This window comes from Papio anubis, chromosome 13, assembly GCF_008728515.1.
Source record: "Papio anubis isolate 15944 chromosome 13, Panubis1.0, whole genome shotgun sequence".
NCBI classification, from domain to species: domain Eukaryota; kingdom Metazoa; phylum Chordata; class Mammalia; order Primates; family Cercopithecidae; genus Papio; species Papio anubis.
Genome location: NC_044988.1, coordinates 106,271,540 through 106,292,226, shown reverse-complemented (window position 1 = coordinate 106,292,226; position 20,687 = coordinate 106,271,540). Strand labels below are relative to the sequence as shown.

The 20,687-nt window shown below is 56.9% G+C and overlaps 1 protein-coding gene and 1 pseudogene across 1 annotated transcript; one reads left to right on the top strand and one right to left on the bottom strand.

Moving 5' to 3' along the window:
* The first annotated feature begins 158 nt into the window (after positions 1–158).
* NELFB (negative elongation factor complex member B) lies at positions 159–19,813 on the top strand. The gene is made up of 13 exons (XM_003911024.4): positions 159–1,644; positions 1,946–2,109; positions 2,370–2,469; positions 2,877–3,107; positions 9,764–9,949; positions 10,726–10,838; positions 12,162–12,264; positions 12,591–12,686; positions 13,090–13,232; positions 13,383–13,489; positions 18,325–18,466; positions 18,749–18,857; positions 19,025–19,813. The coding sequence occupies exons 1-13, from the start codon at positions 1,120–1,122 to the stop codon at positions 19,169–19,171; spliced, it is 2,166 nt and encodes a 721-aa protein (XP_003911073.3). The 5' UTR covers positions 159–1,119; the 3' UTR covers positions 19,172–19,813.
* LOC101009038 lies at positions 4,134–4,508 on the bottom strand (annotated as a pseudogene).
* Positions 19,814–20,687: the final 874 nt, after the last annotated feature.

Genomic DNA, 20,687 nt, shown 5'->3' with positions numbered 1-20,687 from the left:
ACCTGCCGGGTCCCTGTACTGCCCCTGCCTGCAGCTTCACCTGGCTGGGGCCTCCCTTGTCACCACTGGCCTGCCCTCCTACCCAGGGTTGGGCCCCAAGGCTGCCACCTTGCGGGAGGCTTAACTGCAGTGCCATCACCTCTACCTCCCCAAGTCCTTTCCAGACCCAGGACCCAGACCAGGCCCAGAGCTCAACCCCTTCAAAAAGGCTCTGGGCAGCTGCTCCTGTGGCCTCAGCACCATCCCCTTTGGCAGAGAGGAATCCAAGGCCCTAGGGCTGTGTGTGTGCTGTGTCCCTTGCCCTCCTCTGCCACTGAACCAGCTGGGGGTTGGATCAAGGCACTGGTACCTTCGCCCTTGGGGTGACCAACTTGGCCAGCAGCAAGAGAGCCGTGGTAGCCCTGGCCTTGGGAGCTTGGCCCCGCTTGTGGGAACAGGAGCTCTGCTCATGGCTGCACCACCAGGCACCCCTGGTGAGACACAAAGCTAGGAGTGGGAGCGGCAGGAAGGATGCAACGATCTCCTCCAGCTGGGCTGAGGAGGGACTGCTTCCTGGAGGAGGTGGAGGAAGGAGCCTTTAAGGAAGAGCAAGTTTGTTGGGCAGCGGGAAAGAAATTTCTAGAGAAAAACTCGGCAGGGAAGACCGAAAAGAGAGAGGGTGTGTGTGGGGTGCTCGGCGCGGCACTGCCTGCGGGAGGGCGGCGGGCTGGAGAGGCGGGGAGGCCCGGGAAGCCCACCCGTCTGGGATGAGAAGGGACACTGTGGAAACTGGACTCTCCCTCACGGCTCCGCGGGGCTCGGTGGGCGCCACAGCCTCCCGGTGCCAGGGAGGGCGGCCGTCGCTCGCGCTCCCGCTGCGGGCCCGGTCTCCGCCAGGCCCCGGCCCCGTGAAGGCGCTCAGAGCTCAGTCTTGGCGACAGCGCTGGAGTGGGCTTCGTGCCCGTTTCACGCGGAGGAAGCCACGCTCAGGAGGGAGGGAGTCTGCGCCCGTGTCCTGCACCTGCAGAGCGGAGGGGCGGGGAGCTCAACCCCCGGCAAAACGTCCCCGCGGCGCGTGGCTGCCGCGAGATCAACAAGAGCGTTTTCCAAGCTTGTGTACACGAAATTCACTCGGCTGAGATGACGTCAGTTGGCAGATCAGACCCACCCTGCGTCCGCCCCCACGCTCCCACCCGCCCTCTTCTGCCAGAAACCCCGGGAGCGGGCGGGACCGGGCGGGCGCATGCGCACTGGGCTGGCTGGGCGGGGTCTCTCGCGCCGGGAGAGGGCGCTGCTCCCAGGAACCTGCGGGCGGCTCCGGCGGCGTTTCCAGGGGGCCGGTTGGCGGGCGGACCCGGGCGGTGCGGGGCGGAAGTGGGCGGCTGCAGGACGCGCGCGGAGCCGCGCGGCGGGCGGGACCTGGCCGAGCTGGAGGGCGCCGGGGAGCGGGGCTCGGGCGGCCCCCGAGGCCCGGCGGAGCGGGCCTCTGGGGTGTCTGCGGCGGCGCCGGGGGAGCGGGCTGGGGATGGGGCGCCTAGCCGGGCGGCGGCTGGGGCCTCGGCCATGTTCGCGGGGCTGCAGGACCTGGGCGTGGCCAACGGCGAGGACCTGAAGGAGACCCTGACCAACTGCACGGAGCCGCTCAAGGCCATCGAGCAGTTCCAGGTGGCGCAGCCCCCGGGGCGGGGGGAGCCCGGTGCGAGGGCAGGGCTGCCTGCGCGGGAGTCGGGCCTGGCGGAGGCGCCGGAAGTTTTCCGGCTTTCTGTTGGTGTCTGAGTCTTGTTTTGGGGGTGGAGTCCGGAGCCAGCACCCCTTTGCTGGATGGCTGGGTGGCTTTCGGTGGCTGCGGTTACCGCCAGCACTGCTGGGAACACCTGGGTTCGTACCTCCCTGGGTTCGAGCTCTTAGAACCTTGGGGTGCCCGGGCGCACTGGGCTGCGGCTGAGATTTCTCTTGACTTCCTCAGACAGAGAATGGCGTGCTGCTGCCCTCTCTTCAGTCGGCCCTCCCTTTCTTGGACCTGCACGGGACGCCGCGGCTGGAGTTCCACCAGTCGGTGTTCGATGAGCTGCGGGACAAGCTGCTGGAGCGAGTGTCAGCCATCGCTTCGGAGGGGAAGGCTGAGGAAAGGTGGGTCAGCGGGAGGGATGGGCAGGTGAGATGTGCGGCTGTCCTCTCAGCCTTGGATCGACTCAGGGGCTTTTATCGTCCTTTTGGCTCCACATCCTTGCTCCCAGAGGTGGCCTGGCTCTGTGTCTGAGTGCGGAGCCTTGCCCCATGGGTCCTGCGCGTGGAGGCTTGTCCTGGTAGCTGTTACCTGTGTGGGGACAAGCAGGTAGCTGCTCTGATCTGGCGCATCGCTGCACCATCAATCCTGTGAGTTGTTGCAGGTACAAGAAGCTGGAAGACCTTCTGGAGAAGAGCTTTTCTCTGGTCAAGATGCCGTCCCTGCAGCCCGTGGTGATGTGCGTCATGAAGCACCTGCCCAAGGTAGGGCCCTAACCCTAACCCTGACGTGGTGGCGTGGACCGTCCGCCCACCCCTCATGCCCTTAAGTTGGTGGAAGTTCTGGTGGCCACCTAGCTCCGGGAGCTTCCCACGCCGCCTGCCGGAGTGCTGTCCGTGGTGAGCTCTGTCTGGCTTCTCCCACATGAGCAGCGTGGAGACTGAACCTTAGCACTGGAGTTGGGGTGTGGGGCCCGCCCTGGGATAGAACTGTTGATATTTGGCTTGTCTGCATGAACTTGCTGGGGCCAGGGGACCTGTCATAGGTGTCCTGTGGGGTGGGGCTTAGCTGGAGGTGGTCTTGGGAGGGGGGTACTGAGGCCTCTTGGCTTGTCGTAAGGGAGATCCAGGGACACAGGAGCCACTCACAGGCTGCCTGTGGTGTCATGTAGGTTCCTGAGAAAAAGCTGAAGCTAGTCATGGCTGACAAGGAGCTGTATCGAGCCTGCGCCGTGGAGGTGAAGCGGCAGATCTGGCAAGACAACCAGGCTCTCTTCGGGGACGAGGTTTCCCCGCTGCTGAAGCAGTACATCCTGGAGAAGGAGAGCGCACTCTTCAGCACAGAGCTCTCTGTCCTGCACAACTTCTTCAGCCCTTCCCCCAAGACCAGGCGCCAGGGCGAGGTGAGGGGACAGGCCGTGTGCAGGGCGGGGCACCTTTTGGGGGTGCCATGGCTGGCCCCGTCAGCTGCCTGGGGATCAACACTCTGCTGCCCTGTGAATGGTTGGATGGTTCTGCTTCTTGGCTGGACGGTGGGGGAGGGCTGGCCTGTACCCGTGCTGGAAAGAAAGTTGGGGGTTTTTATGTTTGTAGTTTACTTTTCTTTAAAGTGATATATGGACAACATTAAAATCTACAGAAAGGCCCTAATGAAATTCGGCCGCCTCCCTACTTCTTTTTTTTTTGAGGCGGAGTCTGGCGCTCCGTCGCCCAGGCTGGAGTGCGATGGCTACAATCTTGGCTCCTGCAAGCTCACGCCTCCCGGGTTCACTTCCATTCTCTGCCTCAGCCTCCTGAATAGCTGGGACTACAGAAGCCCTTCCACCGCGCCCGGCTAATTTTTTGCATGATTTTATTATTGAGGCGAGGGGTTTCACCGTGTTAGCCAGGATGGTCTCGATCTCCTGACCTCATGATCTGGCCGCCTCGGCCTCCCAAAGTGCTGAGATTACAGGCGTGAGCCACTGTATACGGCACCTCCCCCCCGCCGGCCCACCTCTAAAAAGCAAATTCTGTTTGGTCCTTCAACTTTTTTTTTCTGTTTCACGAAAACATGTATTAGATGACAGCTGTACATGGCGTAAGCTGTGTGTGGGCTGGTAAAGGCTTGAGTGCCAGCTATAACCAGGAAAACTGCTGTCCCCTTTTCATGTTCACGGAACAGCTATTTCTCATAGTTGGGCCAGTCCTATGGTCTGCAAAGGAGGTAAACATTTTAAAGCAAGACTTAGCTGAACTGGAATGGAGCCAGAGATGAGGGCACTAAGCCAGACCTCCCAGGCAGTGATCTAACAGCTTGTTCTTGGTGTCCCGGCTCTTTTGCTCCGAACACGGATAGGGAATGTGAAGGCTCTCTTCTGGCTGGGATGAAGCATCTAGGTGATAAGAAATCCAGAGAGGGGCTGAGGAAGGGAGGCAAGAGTTGCTTTTTATTGACTTGGAAGTGGGCTCTTCAGTGAAGCCCGTTTGGGTTTAAGAGCATTTTCCTGCTTCCTTGTTCTTCCTGCAACTTCTGCTGCCTGAGCTGCCATGCTTGTAATCCAGCGTCCATTTCCTGCGACAGCAGTACAACTCGTCTTGCAAACTTCTCCCTTTCAGCTTTTCTTCCAAGCTGGCCTTTCACTGGGGGAGCAGGGCGGCCATCCACCTATGACCAGTTTGGGAGCTCTGTAAGGGGCCCGTAGCCGGAAGGGTTGGCTGCCAGTCCCTGCTGTAGTCGCCACTGGCTGGCCGCCCGCCCAAGCGGCTGCACCACAGTGCAGCCTCCAGACACCTGTGAAGAGAACAGTTGCCAAAGCAGCCATGCTGAGCCAGAGTAGCCGGGGTAGCCCTCCTTTTTTTTTTTTTTTTGCTCTGTTGCCCAGGCTGGAGTGCAGTGGGGCGATCTTGGCTCATTGCAAGCTCCGCCTGGGGTTCACTCCATTCTCTTGCCTCAGCCTTCCAAGTAGCTGGGACTACAGGTGCCCACCACCACGCCTGGCTAATTTTTTGTATTTTTAGTAGAGCTGGGGTTTCTCTGTGTTAGCCAGGATGGTCTCGCTCTCCTGAACTTATGATCCACCCGCCTTGGCCTCCCAAAGTGCTGGGATTACAGGCATGAGCCACCGCGCCCAGCCTGGTCCTTCAATTTTCAGGTATTTAAATGATTTATTAATATGGTTGCAGTTGAGTTGTTTTTCATTCTTCAGAGGATAGCAAACCCAGGGTTCTGTCTGTTAATAATATCGGCATTGTTCTAAACTGAAACTTGCTGACAATTTTCTTTGTTCTTTTTGAGACGAAGTCTCTCTCTGTCGCCAGGCTGGAGTGCAATGGCGCGATCTCGGCTCACTGCAAGCTCCGTCTCCTGGGTTCACTCCATTCTCCTGCCTCAGCCTCCTGAGTAGCTGGGACCACAGGAGCCGCCACTATGCCCGGCTAGTTTTTTGTATATTTAGTAGAGCAGGGTTTCACCGTGTTAGCTAGGATGGTCTCGATCTCCTGACCTCGTGATCCGCCCACCTCGGCCTCCCAAAGTAGTGGGATTACAGACGTGAGCCACCGCTCCCGGCCTTTTCCCTTTTTTTTTTTTTTTTTTTGAGACAGGAGTTTCGCTCTTGTCACCCAGGCAGAAGTGCAATGGTGTGGTCTGGGCTCACTACAGCCTCTGCCTCCTGGGTTCAAGCTGTTCTGCCTCAGCTTCCCCAGTAGCTGGGATTATAGGCGTGTGCCATCATGCCCAGCCAATTTTGGTGTTTTTAGTATCATCGTGTTTGCCAGGCTCGCCTTGAACTCCTGAGCTCACGTGATCCGCCTGCCTTGGCCTCGCAAAGTGCTGGGATTGTAGGCATGAGCCACTCTGCCTGGCCCTTTTTTTTTTTCTGTTTTTTTTTTTTTTTTTTTTTGAGATGGAGTCTTGCTCTGTCACCCAGGCTGGAGTGCAGTGCCTCGAACTCGGCTCACTGCAACCTCTGCCTCCTGAGTTCAAGCAATTCCCCTGCCTCAGCCTCTCGAGTAGCTGGGACTACAGGCCAGCCCCATCATGCCTGGATAATTTTTGTATTTATTTAGTACAGACAGTGTTTCATCTTGTTGACCAGGCTGAACCAAGAGGAACTCCTGACCTCAGGTGATCCGCCCACCTTGGCCTCCCAAAGTGCTGGAATTATAGGTGTGAGCCTGGCCGTAACCAACTTTAGCACCGTTCGATAGAAAGATAAAGTGAACTATAAGTTAAGATTTTTCAATATCCACATTAAGAAAAAAAAAGTGAGATCAATTTCATTAATGTTTTGTTCGGTCTAGTGTATCCAAAGTATTATCTTTCAGCATGTAATTCATGTGAAGGATTGGGCTGGGTACCGTGGCTCACGCCTGTACTCCTAGTACTTTGGGAGGCTGAGGTGGGAGGATTGCTTGAGCTTAGTAGTTGAAGACCAAAGGGAGACCTTGGCCGGGCGCGGTGGCTGAAGCCTGTAATCCCAGCACTTTGGGAGGCCGAGACGGGCGGATCACGAGGTCAGGAGATCGAGACCATCCTGGCTAACACGGTGAAACCCCGTCTCTACTAAAAAATACAAAAAACTAGCCGGGCGAGGTGGCGGGCGCCTGTAGTCCCAGCTACTCGGGAGGCTGAGGCAGGAGAATGGCGTAAACCCGGGAGGCGGAGCTTGCAGTGAGCTGAGATCCGGCCACTGCACTCCAGCCTGGGCCACAGAGCGAGACTCTGTCTCAAAAAAAAAAAAAAAAAAAGGGGAGACTTTGTCTCTACAAGAAAAAAAATTTAACTCAGCATGGTGGCGCATACCTGTTGTCCCAACTGCTGAGGAGGCTGAAGCAGAAGGATGGCTTGGGCCCAGGAGATTGAAGCTGCAGTGAGGTGTGACTGAGCCACTGCACTCCAGCCTGGGCGGCAGAGTGACAGACACTGTCTCAAAAGCAAAAAAAAAAAATATTGAACTATAATGCTTTTTGTGGGAGGATCACTGAGATTTGAAACCTGGTGAGTCTTTCACACTTAGCGCCCTTCTGAACTACTGCACTTCAAGTGCTGAACAGTTCATGTGGCTCTGGGCTCCCTTTAGGCCGTGGGTCCTGACCACGTGCATGGGCTTGTTGGGGGTGGCTAGTGCCACCTTTGTCCTCCCTTCCCTGTTTGTTTATTCCCAGTGAGGTCCTCCACGGGCCTTTTTCTTGTTCCGTTGCTGTCAGACAGAGCCCTTGGACCCCTCTGCGAACTGTGGGGTGCCCTGCACTTCCCAGGCCTTTCTCCTGCCCCATCTCTTCTGGTGACCTGGTGCTGCCTATACCGATTTCTGTCTTTGAGGGACTTGCTTGGTCTGCTTAGTCCTAGGTTGATTCTTTTATTTTTATTTTATTTTGTTTTATTTTATTTGCTTATTTTATTTTTATTCTTTAAATTTATTTTCTTTTTATTTATTTATTTATTTATTTATTTTTTTGGAACCCTAGTCTGCGCTCTTCATGCAGCCCAGGCTGGGTAGTGGCCCAATCTCCAGCTCACTGCAAGCATCGCCTCGGATTCATGCCATTCTCCTGCCTCAGCCTCCCGGTAGCTGGGACTACAAGCCATAGCATGCATTCATTTTGCTCAATTTTTTAAGTGAGATGGGAATTGCAGGGCAGTGGCTCAAACCTGCTCATCCAGCACTTTGGGAGGCAGGGGCAGGTGGATCTTGAGTCACAAGATGGGGCCATCCCTTGGTGAAACCCCGTCCTCTACTAAAAATACAAAAAAAACTAGCCAGGCGGTGGCGAGAGCCTGAGTCAGCCTGCTCGGGAGGCTGAGACGGGGAAGAATGGCATGAACCCAGCGGAGGCGGGCTGCAGTGAGCTGTGAGATCCGGCCACTGCCTCCCAGCCTGGGTGACAGAAGGCAGACTCCGTCTCAAAAAAAAAAAAAAAAAAAAAAAAAAGTAGAGATGGTTTTAGTAGAGTAGCCAGGATGGTCTTGATCTCTTGACAGTCCGCCTGCCTCCAGCCTTCCAGAGTGCTGGGATTACAGGCATGAGCCACTCGCCCTGGCCTATTTTTTATTTTTTTTTAAATTTATTTTATTTTATTTTTTAAAATTTTCTAATTGTTGAATTTATTTTTATTTTATTTTATTTATTTATTTTTGGTGGGAGTCTGGCTCAATAAGCCAAGGCTGGAGTGCAGAAGTGGCGGATCTCAGCTCACTGCAAGCTCTGCCTCTCGAGGTTTATACCATTCTCCTGCCTCAGCCTCCCAAGTAGCTTCAGAGTTTAAAACCACCTCGCCAGCTAGTTTTTATATTTTAGTAGGGTAGGTTTCACCGTATTAGCCAGGATGGTCTCGATCCTCCTGGCCGTGATCCAGCGTCTTGGCCTCCCCAAAGTGCTGGGATTACAGGCTTGAGCCACCGTGCCCGGCCGAGTTTATCATTTTATTTTATTTTTATTTTATTTATGTTATTTTAATTTAATTTAATTTTATATTTTACTTTATTTTATTTTATTTTTTTGAGACAGAGTTGCTTGTTGCCCAGGCTGGAGTACAGTGGTGTGATCTCCACTGACTGCAACCTCATTCTCCCAGGTTCAAGTGATTCTCCTGCCTCAACCTCCTGAGTAGCTGGGATTATAGGCGCCCACCACCACGCTTGACTAATATTTGTATTTTTAGTAGAGACGGGATTTCACCATGTTGGCCAGGCTGGTCTCGAACTCCTGGTCTCAGGTAATCCACCCACCTTGGCCTACCAATTTGCTGCAGTTACAGCCATGAGCCACCGTGCCCAGCCCAATTCTCTTTTAAAAAGTTAAATTAGACCGGGCACAGTGGCTCACACCTGTAATACCAGCACTTTGGGAGGCCAGGGCGGGCAGATAACGAGGTCAGGAGTTCAAGACAAGCCTGACCAACATGGTAAAAACCCATCTCTACTAAAAACACAAAAATTAGCCAGATGTGGTGGTGTGCCCCTGTAATCCCAGCTACTCAGGAGGCTGAGGCAGGAGAATCACTTGAACCTGGGAGGCGGAGGTTGCAGTGAGCCAAGATTGCACCACTGTACTCCAGCCTAGGCGACAGAGTGAGACTCAGTCTCAAAAGAAGAAAAAAAAAGTTAAAAACTGGATCAGGTGTGGTGGCTCACGCCTGTAATCTTAGCACTTTGGGAGGCCAACGTGGGTGGATCACCTGAGCTCAGAAGACCGGCCCGGGCAACATGGGGAAACCTTGTCTCTACTAAAATACAAAAAATTAGCTGGGCGTGGCGGCCTGTGCCTGTAATCCCAACTACAGGCTGAGACAGGAGAATAGCTTGAATCTGGGAGGCAGAGGTTGCAGCGAGCCGAGATCCTACCATTGCACTCCAGCCTGGGCGACAGCACAAGACTATCTCAAAAGGAAAAAAAAGGTTGGGCATGGTGGCATGCAATTGTAGTCCCAGCTAGTCGGGAGGCTGAGGCAGGAGAATCACTCTAGCCCAGGAGGTCAAGGCTGCAGTGAGCCACAGTCTCAACGGTGCACTCCAGCCTGGACGACAGAGCAAGGCCTTGTCTCAAAAAAAGTTATAAAGGCCGGGCGCGGTGGCTCAAGCCTGTAATCCCAGCACTTTGGGAGGCCAAGATGGGCGGATCACGAGGTCAGGAGATCGAGACCATCCTGGTGAACACAGTGAAACCCCGTCTCTACTAAGAAATACAAAAAATAGCCGGGCGAGATGGCGGGCGCCTGTAGTCCCAGCTACTCGGGAGGCTGAGGCCGGAGAATGGCGTGAACCCGGGAGGCGGAGCTTGCAGTGAGCTGAGATCCGGCCACTGCACTCCAGCCTGGGCTACAGAGCGAGACTCCGTCTCAAAGTCTCAAAAAAAAAAATAAAATAAAAAAGATAAATATAACAGAACCTGCTACCATCAGACTGGTGCCAATATTTAATAAGAGAGGAGGGAACATTTTCTGCCAAAAAGTAGGAAGGACAGATATCCAGATGTCCAGAGAGAGGGGCCGCACTGCCCTGCACGTGATGTCCATGTGTCTTCATTGTGGCGGAGCCTGGGAGGGTCCCGGAACCTGACGGTGCTTCTCACTGCAGGTGGTGCAGCGGCTGACGCAGATGGTGGGGAAGAACGTGAAGCTGTACGACATGGTGCTGCAGTTTCTGCGTACGCTCTTCCTGCGCACGCGGAATGTGCACTACTGCACGCTGCGGGCTGAGCTGCTCATGTCCCTGCATGACCTGGACGTGGGTGAGATCTGCACCGTGGACCCATGCCACAAGGTAGCACAGCCCTCCCTCCTTCCCCCCACCCTGCCTCCTGAAGGTAGCACTGCCCTCCCTCCTTCCTCCTGGCCCTCCTGGCTCCTCTCCCCTCTGTGGGTTTGGCTGGGCCGGTGACCACCTGGGCGCCCTCCTCTCCCGAGGCTGTTTCCTGGGCTCTGATCTTTCTGTCCTGCTGTGTGTTGGTATCTTGTGGCTCCTCTCCAGACCCTGATGGGGGAAGGAGGCTAGTCCCCTGCATCTGAGCCAGAGACCTGGCCATTCCCTGGGACTCTCTTGCCCCGTCCAGCCCTTTGTCTGTTCCCGAGGGCTGTAGGACCTACAGGCTGGACCTTGACCATTGCCCCAGCTTCCTCCCATCTTTCCAAACCTGGCCTGTGGCCCTCCCCTTCCCCAGAACCCTGGGGACTACTTGTTGGCCAGGTACCGAGTGCTCCAGGAATGGGGTTTCCCTTCATACGGACCCTCCAGCCTCGGGACCATCTTTCCGGGACTGGAGTCACCCTCCGAGGCTTCCATTGCTTGGAGTGCTGCAGTGGCCACTCCCACACTCAGGGTGCCATGAGGGAGTCCCCTTTTAGAAAGAAACATCATCACTGTCTCCACTGCTGTCCTGACCCTGCTGCTTCGGCACCATTGGGAGACTGGTGCCCGGTGCCTTCCCTCACAGCAGCTGTGACTGAGCGAGAGGCCGGGGCCTGCGGCTGTGTTTGGGGCCGGATCTCTGGTCGTCCTGGGAGGCTTGGTCTGGTCCCGACCGTGCTTCCTCCTTGCAGTTCACCTGGTGCCTGGACGCCTGCATCCGAGAGCGGTTCGTGGACAGCAAGAGGGCGCGGGAGCTGCAGGGGTTTCTCGATGGAGTCAAGAAGGGCCAGGAGCAGGTGCTGGGGTGAGGGTCGGCTCCCTGAAGCCTCTGCCCCCCAGGGCCCTGTGCGCATCTGGTCTGCGCTCGCTGTGTTTTGTCATGGGTAGCAGGTGTTTATTCCCTGATGTTGCTTTGTCTTTTGTTTTTTTCGAGATAGAGTCTCATTCTGTAGCCCAGGATGAAGTGCAATGGTGCGATCTCTGCTCACTGCAACCTCCGCCTCCCAGGCTCAAGCCATTCTCCTGCCTCAGCCTCCCAAGTAGCTGGGACTACAGGCACGCGCCACTGCGCCCAGCTAATTTTTGTATTTTTTAGTAGAGACAGGGTTTCATCATGTTGGCCAGGCTGGTCTTGAACCCCTGACCTCAGGTGATCCACCCGCCTCAGCCTTCCAAAGTGCTGGGATTACAGGCGCGAGACCCCGCACCCAGCCTCCTGGATGTTTCAGCAGAGCTATGTTGGGCACTGCTGGCCCACAGCTGAGGGACATGGTTGTTGGGATGTGTCTGGGTAGCAAAGTCTCCCTCCTTAACTCTGCATTCTGTAGCCAGGCCCAGGGGCTGGGGGCTCTGGTGTCTGCAGTGGCGTGGAGCCAGCCTCTGAGCTTAGGGGTATCTGTTGGCATTTGCTTTCCAGCATTCTCTGGCTGGTGTATAGATACAGTGCTGCCTGGCCCCACCTTTGCCACTTTTTTTCTTCTTTTTGAGACAGGGTCTGTGTCACCCAGGCTTCAGTGCAGTGGTACAGTCTTCCTCATCTCCTGGGCATTGATCCTGCTGCCTCAGCCTCCCAGAGTGCTGGGATTACAGGCATGAGCCACCACACTCAGGCTTTATTTTGTTTGTTTTCTTAACTCTAATTTGGAAGATCTAACATGTTAAGGACAAATTGCAAACCTTAAGCTTTTTTTTTTTTTTTGAGATGGAGTCTCGCTCTGTCACCCAGCCTGGAGAGCAGTAGCGCGATCTTGGCTCACTGCAAGCTCCGCCTCCCGGGTTCACGCCATTCTCATGCCTCATCTTCCCAAGTAGCGGGGACTACAGACGCCTGCCACTACACCCAGCTAATTTTTTGTATTTTTAGTAGAGATGGGGTTTCACCGTGTTAGCCAGGATGGTTTTTGATTTCCTGACCTCGTGATCCACCCGCCTCGGCCTCCCAAAGTGCTGGGATTACAGGCATGAGGCACTGCGCCCGGCCAACCTTAAGCTTTTTTTAAGAAACCCAGCATGTGATGGGTGCCCGTTGCCAGTCCCGAACCCAGCCTAGGCCACCCCTCCTGAGGACTGTGCCACTGAAGGGAGGGGCAACAGGCATTTCATTAATGCCAAGGCGGCCTCCTTCCAGGGACCTGTCCATGATCCTGTGTGACCCCTTCGCCATCAACACGCTGGCACTGAGCACAGTCAGGCACCTGCAGGAGCTGGTCGGCCAGGAGACACTGCCCAGGGTGAGTGTGGGCTTGGTCAGCAGCTGTCGGGGCCACGTGACCACCCCGCTGGCTGCTCCGGGTGGTCGGGGTGTGGAGGCAGCTGTCGGGGCCCTGTGGCCGCCCCGCCGGCTCTGGTGGACGGTGTGGACGGCAGCAGCCAGGTAGAGGCGCGTGCTTCCCTGCTGTGAGACTGGGTTTCACCCCGTGTGTGGGGCTGGTGATTGCAGTCGTGTGGTCCTGGCCATGGGCACCAGAGACCCTGCTGGGTAACGAGTTGGGTCAGAGGAGCTCCATGGCCAGGACATGGCTGCCTGGGACTGGCGCTGAGCCCGTCCTCCCTACAGGACAGCCCCGACCTGCTGCTGCTGCTCCGGCTGCTGGCACTGGGCCAGGGAGCCTGGGACATGATTGACAGCCAGGTCTTCAAGGAGCCCAAGATGGTAACAAGCCTCCTGTGGGGGCTGCCAGTTTCTCCCGAGGAGCTGTGGGGTGGAGCGGGAGGTGCTAGCAAAGTGGTTGTGGAGGCCCCTTTGGTCCCAAAGCTTCCTTCCTGGAGGTGCCCACCTTCTGTTTGGGAAAATGCCCACCAGGGGGTTCTGGGGTGTCTCCGTGGACCGTGGCTGGCCACAGGTGGTGGCTACTCCATGTGGATCCAGGCCCAGAAGGGGGTTTGAGGACCTGGGTGGGGGACTCGGGAGGTGGGAAGAGGGACCTGGGGACCTGGAGAGGAGGGTGGGGTTGGTGAGGTGTCTGGGGGAGTGGGAGGGCCAGGGCAGGGTGTGTGTCAACGTTGGGGTGGGGTGGGGTGGGGCGGGGCCCGCTCATGGCCTCCCCTCCTCGTAGGAGGTAGAGCTCATCACCAGGTTCCTCCCGATGCTCATGTCCTTCCTGGTGGATGACTACACTTTCAATGTGGATCAGAAACTTCCGGCCGAGGAGAAAGCCCCAGTCTCATATCCGAACACACTTCCCGAAAGCTTCACTAAGTACGGGCTGCAGGGCCGTGGGTGCAGGGGTGGCTGTGGCGCAGGGGTGGCCATGGGTGCAGGGGTGGCACTGTTGCGGGGGGGCTGCTGCAGGGCTGGGTGGGGGTCGGTGTGGGGGCTCAGGCAGGGCTGATGGCGCCCGGGGCACAGGTTTTTGCAGGAGCAGCGCATGGCCTGCGAGGTGGGGCTGTACTACGTCCTGCATATCACCAAGCAGAGGAACAAGAATGCGCTTCTCCGCCTGCTGCCGGGGCTGGGTGAGTCCTGATGGGCAGTGGCTGGCAGTGCTTTCCCTGTGGCAGCTGCTGCGTGCGATCCCGCCCAGGGTGCAGGCCCCAGGGCCCCCAGGAGCTGTCATCTCCCCAGCTCACTTCCAACTTTGCTAGCTTTGTTTTCTTTTTTTTTTCTTTTTTTTTTTTTTTTTGAGACGGAGTCTTGCTCTGTCGCCCAGACTGGAGTGCAGTGGCCGGATCTCAGCTCACTGCAAGCTCCACCTCCCGGGTTCACGCCATTCTCCTGCCTCAGCCTCCCGAGTAGCTGGGACCACAGGCGCCCGCCACCTCGCCCGGCTAGTTTTTTGTATTTTTTAGTAGAGACGGGGTTTCACTGTGTTAGCCAGGATGGTCTCGATCGCCTGACCTCGTGATCCGCCCGTCTCGGCCTCCCAAAGTGCTGGGATTACAGGCTTGAGCCACCGCACCCGGCCTAGCTTTGTTTTCACTTTTTTTTTTTTTTTTGAGACGAAGTCTCACTCTGTCGCCCAGGCTGGAGTGCAATGGCGCGACCTCAGCTCACTGCAGCCTCTGCCTCCCAGGTTCAAGTGATTTCTCGTGCCTCACCCTCCTGAGTAGCTGGGATTACAGGCACCCGCCACCACGCCAGGCTAATTTTTGTATTTTTAGTAGACATGGGGTTTCTCCATGTTGGTTCGGCTGGTCTCGAACTCCTGACTTCATGATCCGCCCACCTCGGCCTCCCAAAGTGCTGGGATTACAGGCCTGAGCCACCGTTCACAGCCTCGTTTTCACTTTTACGTTTTTGTCTATAGTTTATTTTACTAGGAAAGGGAGACGGAGTTCAGCTTTGTGCTTTCCCACAAAGAAGTGACGCAAGAGCTGCTCTTATTTCATCCTAACTGGCGAGGGGCCTGGGACCCCTCAGTTGCTTAGAGGATGGAGCAAAGGGGAGGGGGAGAGATCCCCTGCCCCAGTCCCCCACCCAGGTAGTGACAGGCCCACTTCCTCCTGGGAGCCTCCACGGGGGAGGGGTTGTTGCAAGCCAGGAAGAAGAGGAAGGGTCCAAATGGGCGCCTTCAAGAGTAGAACTGCAGGTCCCGTGGGAGATGGGGCCTCTTTAGCCTTGCGGTATCCACCGTGACAGAGACCCTGGGCTCTTCCCTGCTGACTCAGGCCTTGTCTGGGGTTTGCTGTCTTAGTCCACGTTATGCTGCTCTAACAGAGACTCAAGACTGAGCAATGTAGAAAGGGAAGGGATGCCCGGGTGCGGTGGCTCAGGCCTGTAATCCCAGCGCTTTGGGAGGCTGAGGCGGGCGGATCACGAGGTCAGGAGTTTGAGACCAGTCTGGCCAATATGGTGAAACCCCGTCTCTACTAAAAAAATACAAAAATTGGTCAGGCACAGTGGTGGGTGCCTGTAATCCCAGGTACTTGGGAGGCTGAGGCAGGATTATCTCTTGAATCTGGGAGGTGGAGGTTGCAGTGAGCAGAGATCGACCATTGCACTCCAGCCTGGATGACAGAGCGAGACTCCGTCTCAAAAAAAAAAAAAAAAAAAAAAAAAAGAGCAGCAGTTCTCTCTTGAGGGGGCTGGGATAGGAAGTCAAGGTCAGGGTTTCGGCTCTGACCCGGGGAGCTTTGCTGTATGCTCCATGAGTGGAAGGCAGAGAGAGGCAAGAGGAGCCTGAGCCGGAGACAGACAGACCTGAACAGAGATAGAGAGAACCTGAACCCGAGATGAGAGACAGAGAGACAGAGATGAGAGACACAGAGAGATGAGAGAGACAGAGACAGGAGAGGCATAGAAACAGACAGATGAGAGACAGAGCTAGAGATGAGACACAGATGGAGACAGAGAAGGGGGCCAGACTTCCCCCTTTATCAGGAGCCCACTCCTGTGCTAACAGCGTGAATGCTTTGGCGAGGATGGAGCCCTCACGACCTCAGCAGTGTTGCGTTGGGGATCAGGTTTCTGGCGGTGAACCTGGGGACACGTCCACACCACGGCACGTGCCTAGTGTGTTTCTCGGTGGCTGGTGTGTCCGAGGACAGTGCGTGCATGCATTTTCCAGCTTTCTTTGCAGAGGAAGTTACCTGTGGGTATTAACCTGTCCCCAGCCAGCCTCTCACTGAGCTTGGGTCGCCTGGGCGTGGGTTTCCTATTGCTGCTGGAACGAATGACCACAGACAGTGGCATCAGACGGTGCAGGCAGACATGACCTCCTGGGCTCACGCGGGCACCAACACTGCTGCTCCTTCTGGAGGCTCTGGGAGGCTCTTGAGGGCACTGGGACATTGTGCTGCCGGCCACCGGCCACTGGGCAGAACCGGTTTGTTTATTTTTTGAGACTTCCGGGAACATAGTTATAAATAACTTTGATTTGCCTTGGCCTGTCCACTGCAGTACAGTCACGTGTCACATAACATTCTGTCCACCGTGGACCACATATACGACCACACGGTCACATAAGCTGACAATTTCTCTGTTTAGATACACAATCACTTACTGTTGTGTCCCAGCGGCCTCCGGTACTCGGTACAGCCACGTGCTGTGCAGGTGTGTAGCTCAGGGGCACGAGGCCGTGGCCCGGCCCAGTGTGCAGTGGGCGGCACCTTCTGGATTTGTGTCAGTCCCTGTGGAGCTTGCACAGTGACAGACTCACCGGAGGCCTTCTTTCTTATTTGATTGTGGCTAGAAACAGGCTGGGAACCAGGAGTGCGGCTTCTCCTCGGAGTACGTGGCTGCCCCATGGGCTGGGATGTGCATTTTCAGTAACATTTGGGGAGAGCAAGCTTATTCTTAGGTTTTTAGTGGGTTCTAGTAAGAATAGATGTTGATTTTTGGAATTCTCTCCTGTTTATTTTTTAACACTTTTGTAGTGGGAATTTGTGAAATAATATAAAGTCAAGAGCACGGTACAGTGAGGACCCAGCACCATCTCCAACCTCCCCGGGGTCTGTGTGGGGTCCACGTGTGGCCGCCTGTCCCTCAGGGCAATGTCTGGGTGTAAATCTGACACATCACAGAAAGCAGGCCGCAGACGTAGGCATCTCTACAAAAGGAGGATGCCTTTACAGGAGAATCACTTGAACCTGGGAGGCAGAGGTTGCTGTGAGCCGAGATCACGGCACTGCCCTCCAGCCTGCGCAACACAGCCAGACTCCATCTCAGAAAAAAAAAGAGGGGGGCTGGGCACGGTGGCTCATGCCTGTGATCCCAGCACTTTGGGAGGCCGAGGCGGGTGGATCACCAAGGTCAGGAGTTCCAGACTGGCCTGGCCAACGTGGTGAAATTCCATCTCTATTAAAAATACAGAAATTAGCCGGTGTGTGACGCACGCCTGTAGTCCCAGCTGCTCGGGAGGCTGAGGCAGGAGAATCGCTTGAACCCAGGAGGCAGAGGTTGCAGTGAACCGAGATTGCACCACTGTACTCCAGCCTGGGCGACAGAGTGAGAATCCGTCTCAAAAAAAAAAAAAAAAAAACAAGACTGCCTTTAAATGCCTGTAAAAAACGGGCCAGACTCGGTGGCTCACCTTGTAATCCCAGTACTTTGGGAGGCTGAGGTGGGCTGATCATCTGAGGTCAGGAGTTCGAGACCAGCCTGGCCAACGTGGCGAAACCCCATCTCAACTAAAAATAGAAAAATTAACCGGGCGTGGTGGTGCGTGCCTGTAATCCCAGCTGAGGGAGGCTGAGGCAGGAGAATCGCTTGAACCTGGAAGGTGGAGGCTGCAGTGAGCTGAGATTGCGCCACTGCACTCCAGCGTGGGTGACAGAGCGAGACTCCGTCTCAAAAAAATAAAAACAGTGACCACGGGCCACTGTCACATCTGAGCCGGGTTCACTGCTGCTCCTCTGCTGACTGCCTGGCAGTGGCTGCGCTTCTCCAGGTGTCTCCTGTCTGCTGTGCAGACGGCCCCGTCAGGGTTGGGATGCGCCTGTCGTCCCCTCTCCTGTCTCACAGTCTTGGGTTCCCTCGAGTTGCAGGAATTTGCCCAGTGGGGCCTTGCTGCTGGATCCCCTGGTCGGGACTGTGTGCCTGCCACATATCCTGTGGCCACCTGGCCACGTGGCTGGCCAAGGCCCTGGGAGATGTGGCAGGCAGGCACCTTGGAAATGTTTCTGTCACTCCGTGGGCACAGGTGGCGCCAGCTGGGTCTGTCCTCGGAAAGCGCCGTCCGGGGTACTAGGAAGGCCACCCTTGCCCCGTCCGCACATGTCACCTCCATGTGGCCTGGCCACAGCTCCTCCTGGCGTCATTCCACGGGCATGAGTCCGCGGGCAGCCACCCTCCCTCCTGCAGGGGCCCAGTGTGGGGTGCTGTGCGCCGTGGTGTCAGTGCTGCGGTCGTATGTGAGGCATCTGTGGGCACGCTTGCTGTCTTTGTTGTGTTTTGGTGTTTGGCTTCAAAAAAGAATGTGAAAGTGCTTCGTTCTCCTTCCTGTGGCACAGTGTAGTTGGTAGTCTGGGAGAACTCTATGGAGTTGGCGCCAGGCCCTTTATTTGTTAGGCTTGTTTCTCCTGGGCTCGGCTACTGGGCAAGGCCTCTCGGGACTGGAGGAGCACCTTGTTTTTCTGTCTCCTCCTCCCCCCACCCCTCCTCCTGTCGCCAGGCTGCAGCTCTGCTTCCCCGCCTAGGGTCCCACCCCACCCACCCACCCTGTCCACCCCCCTGCCCTGTCCACTCCCCACCTGCCTCTTCACCTGCTGAGACCCTGTGCTTCCCACCTCAGAACTTCCAAGAACCCCATGTGAGCACCCCCAGAAGCAGGTTCTGAGGTCTCTGAGGACAAAGGTGCCCTCTGAGGTGGGCAGGGTGGGTGGCGCTGGGCTGATGCCTGCTGTGTCTGCAGTGGAGACCTTTGGCGACTTGGCCTTTGGCGACATCTTCCTCCACCTGCTCACGGGCAGCCTTGCGCTGCTGGCCGACGAATTTGCCCTTGAGGACTTCTGCAGCAGCCTCTTCGATGGCTTCTTCCTCACTGCCTCTCCGAGGTAGGTCTCCTGGGCACCATCTGGCCCACTCTGTCCTCAGCTCTTGTCCATCGCAGCCTGAGAGGTGGCTGCTGTTCCCCACCTGGGGCAGAGGGTCCTCAGGTGGGTGTGTTGGGCACCAGGGCCCGCATGTGGCCCTGCAGGGTGCTTGGGTACAGCTGGGGAGGGTCCCGGAGGCTGGCCGTGTCCTGTTTCCAGGGGCCTTGGCCACCTGCATCCGGGCTTGGCCTGGGCAGACAGCAGGGCCTGCCTCCCGCCCCAGCCCTGCATGGCCTTTTCTAGGAAGGAGAACGTGCACCGGCACGCGCTGCGGCTTCTCATTCACCTGCACCCCAGGGTGGCCCCATCTAAGCTGGAGGCCTTGCAGAAGGCCCTGGAGCCCACAGGCCAGGTGGGTGCCTGGGGGGGCTGCCGTGTGAAGGTGCCTGGTCCCTACCAGCCCCGTGTGTGCTTGCCAAGCTGCCCCTGCAGTGCCTGTGTGTGGTCGGTGGGCACCCGCCCCACACCCCCTGCGCCTGCCCATGCGCCTCGCCTGCCCCATGGTGTGGTTCCCCGCAGAGTGGAGAGGCAGTGAAGGAGCTTTACTCCCAGCTCGGCGAGAAGCTGGAACAACTGGACCACCGGAAGCCCAGCCCAGCGCAGGCTGCGGAGACGCCGGCCCTGGAGCTGCCCCTCCCCAGCGTGCCCGCCCCTGCCCCGCTCTGAGGGTCCTCCAGGCCTGCTCGGGTTCCGGGGCCCTGCTGATTCGCGGCCCTGCTCAGCCAGAAGAGGCTCCCGGACCTGGGTATACAGGGCGGTCCCTCTTCCCGGGGCTGTGGCTGGGCCTGTCCTGGGGTCATGGCCCCCTGCTTCCTGCTCCTTGGAGCAGGCTCCCAGACCTTGTCCGCCATCCACGCAGTGGCTCCGAGGGCACAGCCTCTCCTTGTACTTTCACAGCCACAGAAAGTGTGCTCATTTTCCGTTTTCCTGGGTTAGGAAAACACCACCTGTTTTCCAAGGGGAGAGGGCGGGGTCTCTTCATTGGCTCAGCCTGGCAAAAGTGAGGCACACTGCTACTGTCTTGGGGTTGTGGAGATGGACCTGTGACCCCGTGGAGGCCGTGTGGGGGCAGCAGCCTGGCCTCTGCCATGGTGGGTGTCCTGGGGCCTGTGTGGAGGGAGCCACCTCACCCTGCAGCCCAAGTCACAGGTGTGGCCAGAACAAGCCCAGGTGCACCTGTGGCCTTGTTTCACCCTTGGAACCAGCACTCCTTGCCCAGCAGCGCCGCCTTCAGCGGCCATGATGAGGCCAGCTGGACACATGGTGAGATTTTCTCGTATGTAAATAAAAGGCGTTTTGGTAAATGTGGAGGCTGGAATGTGTCTGTGCCTGCCCTGGGGTTGGATGCAGCTCAGATGGACACGGGCATTCGTGCTGTGGAGCCAGTACCCGGGGCTTTACGGGCCACAGCCTCCCTGGACTGCTCAGCCCTGTCTGTGACCAGCAGCTGGGGATGATATAATAATTTTGGGGGTTGGTTGATACAATTTCTGGGGGAGGATATAATAATTTCTAGAGGAGGTTGATACAATTTCTGGGGGAGGTTTGCAGGAAGCCCTCACCCTCAGGATTCAGTACCCTAAGACACAGGTCAGCTGCTTTGTTTTTGTCCTGCAATTCCAGAGGGCACCTCTCACCTCCCCGTGCGCACCAGGGACAGGAGCCCTGGAGGCCCAGGACATGCCATGGTTGCAGTCACAGAGCTGGGGCCATTCCCAGTAGATGAGACCTCAAAGCAACAGTTCATAGCATGCAGGGGCGCTGGCCCGGCTGCCAGGGGTCACTGTCCTCGGCTTGCAGCATGCAGGGACAATGACGCGGCTGCCAGGTGTCACTGTCCTCGGCTTGCATGCAGGGACAGTGGCCCGGCTGCCAGGTGTCACTGTCCTCGGCTTGCAGCATGCAGGGGTGATGGCCTGGCTGCGAGTTGTCACTGTCCTCAGAGACGCCTGTCGGCGAGCTCTCCTCCCTGGAGCGCAAGGCCACAGCTGAGCAAGCTGGGACCTGTTGGGTGAGACAAGCCCATGGTGCTGGGATCTCATGGGTATGGGAGTCTCCGAGCTGGTATCTTCGGGGACAGAGCCGAGGTGCTGGGCTCTGTCCAGCAAATCCTAAAGTGCTGGGATTACAGGTGTGAGCCACCGCACCTGGCCTGTGTTTTTTTTTTTTTTTTTTTTTTTTT

Bases quoted from the DNA above. Each gene is read 5' to 3' on its own strand.
- NELFB (XM_003911024.4), top strand. From the start codon at position 1,120: ATGACGTCAGTTGGCAGATCAGACCCACCCTGCGTCCGCCCCCACGCT. The intron at 3,108-9,763 runs GTGAGGGGACAG...TTCTCACTGCAG, and splicing joins AGACCAGGCGCCAGGGCGAG to GTGGTGCAGCGGCTGACGCA. The intron at 18,858-19,024 runs GTGGGTGCCTGG...GGTTCCCCGCAG, and splicing joins CCCTGGAGCCCACAGGCCAG to AGTGGAGAGGCAGTGAAGGA.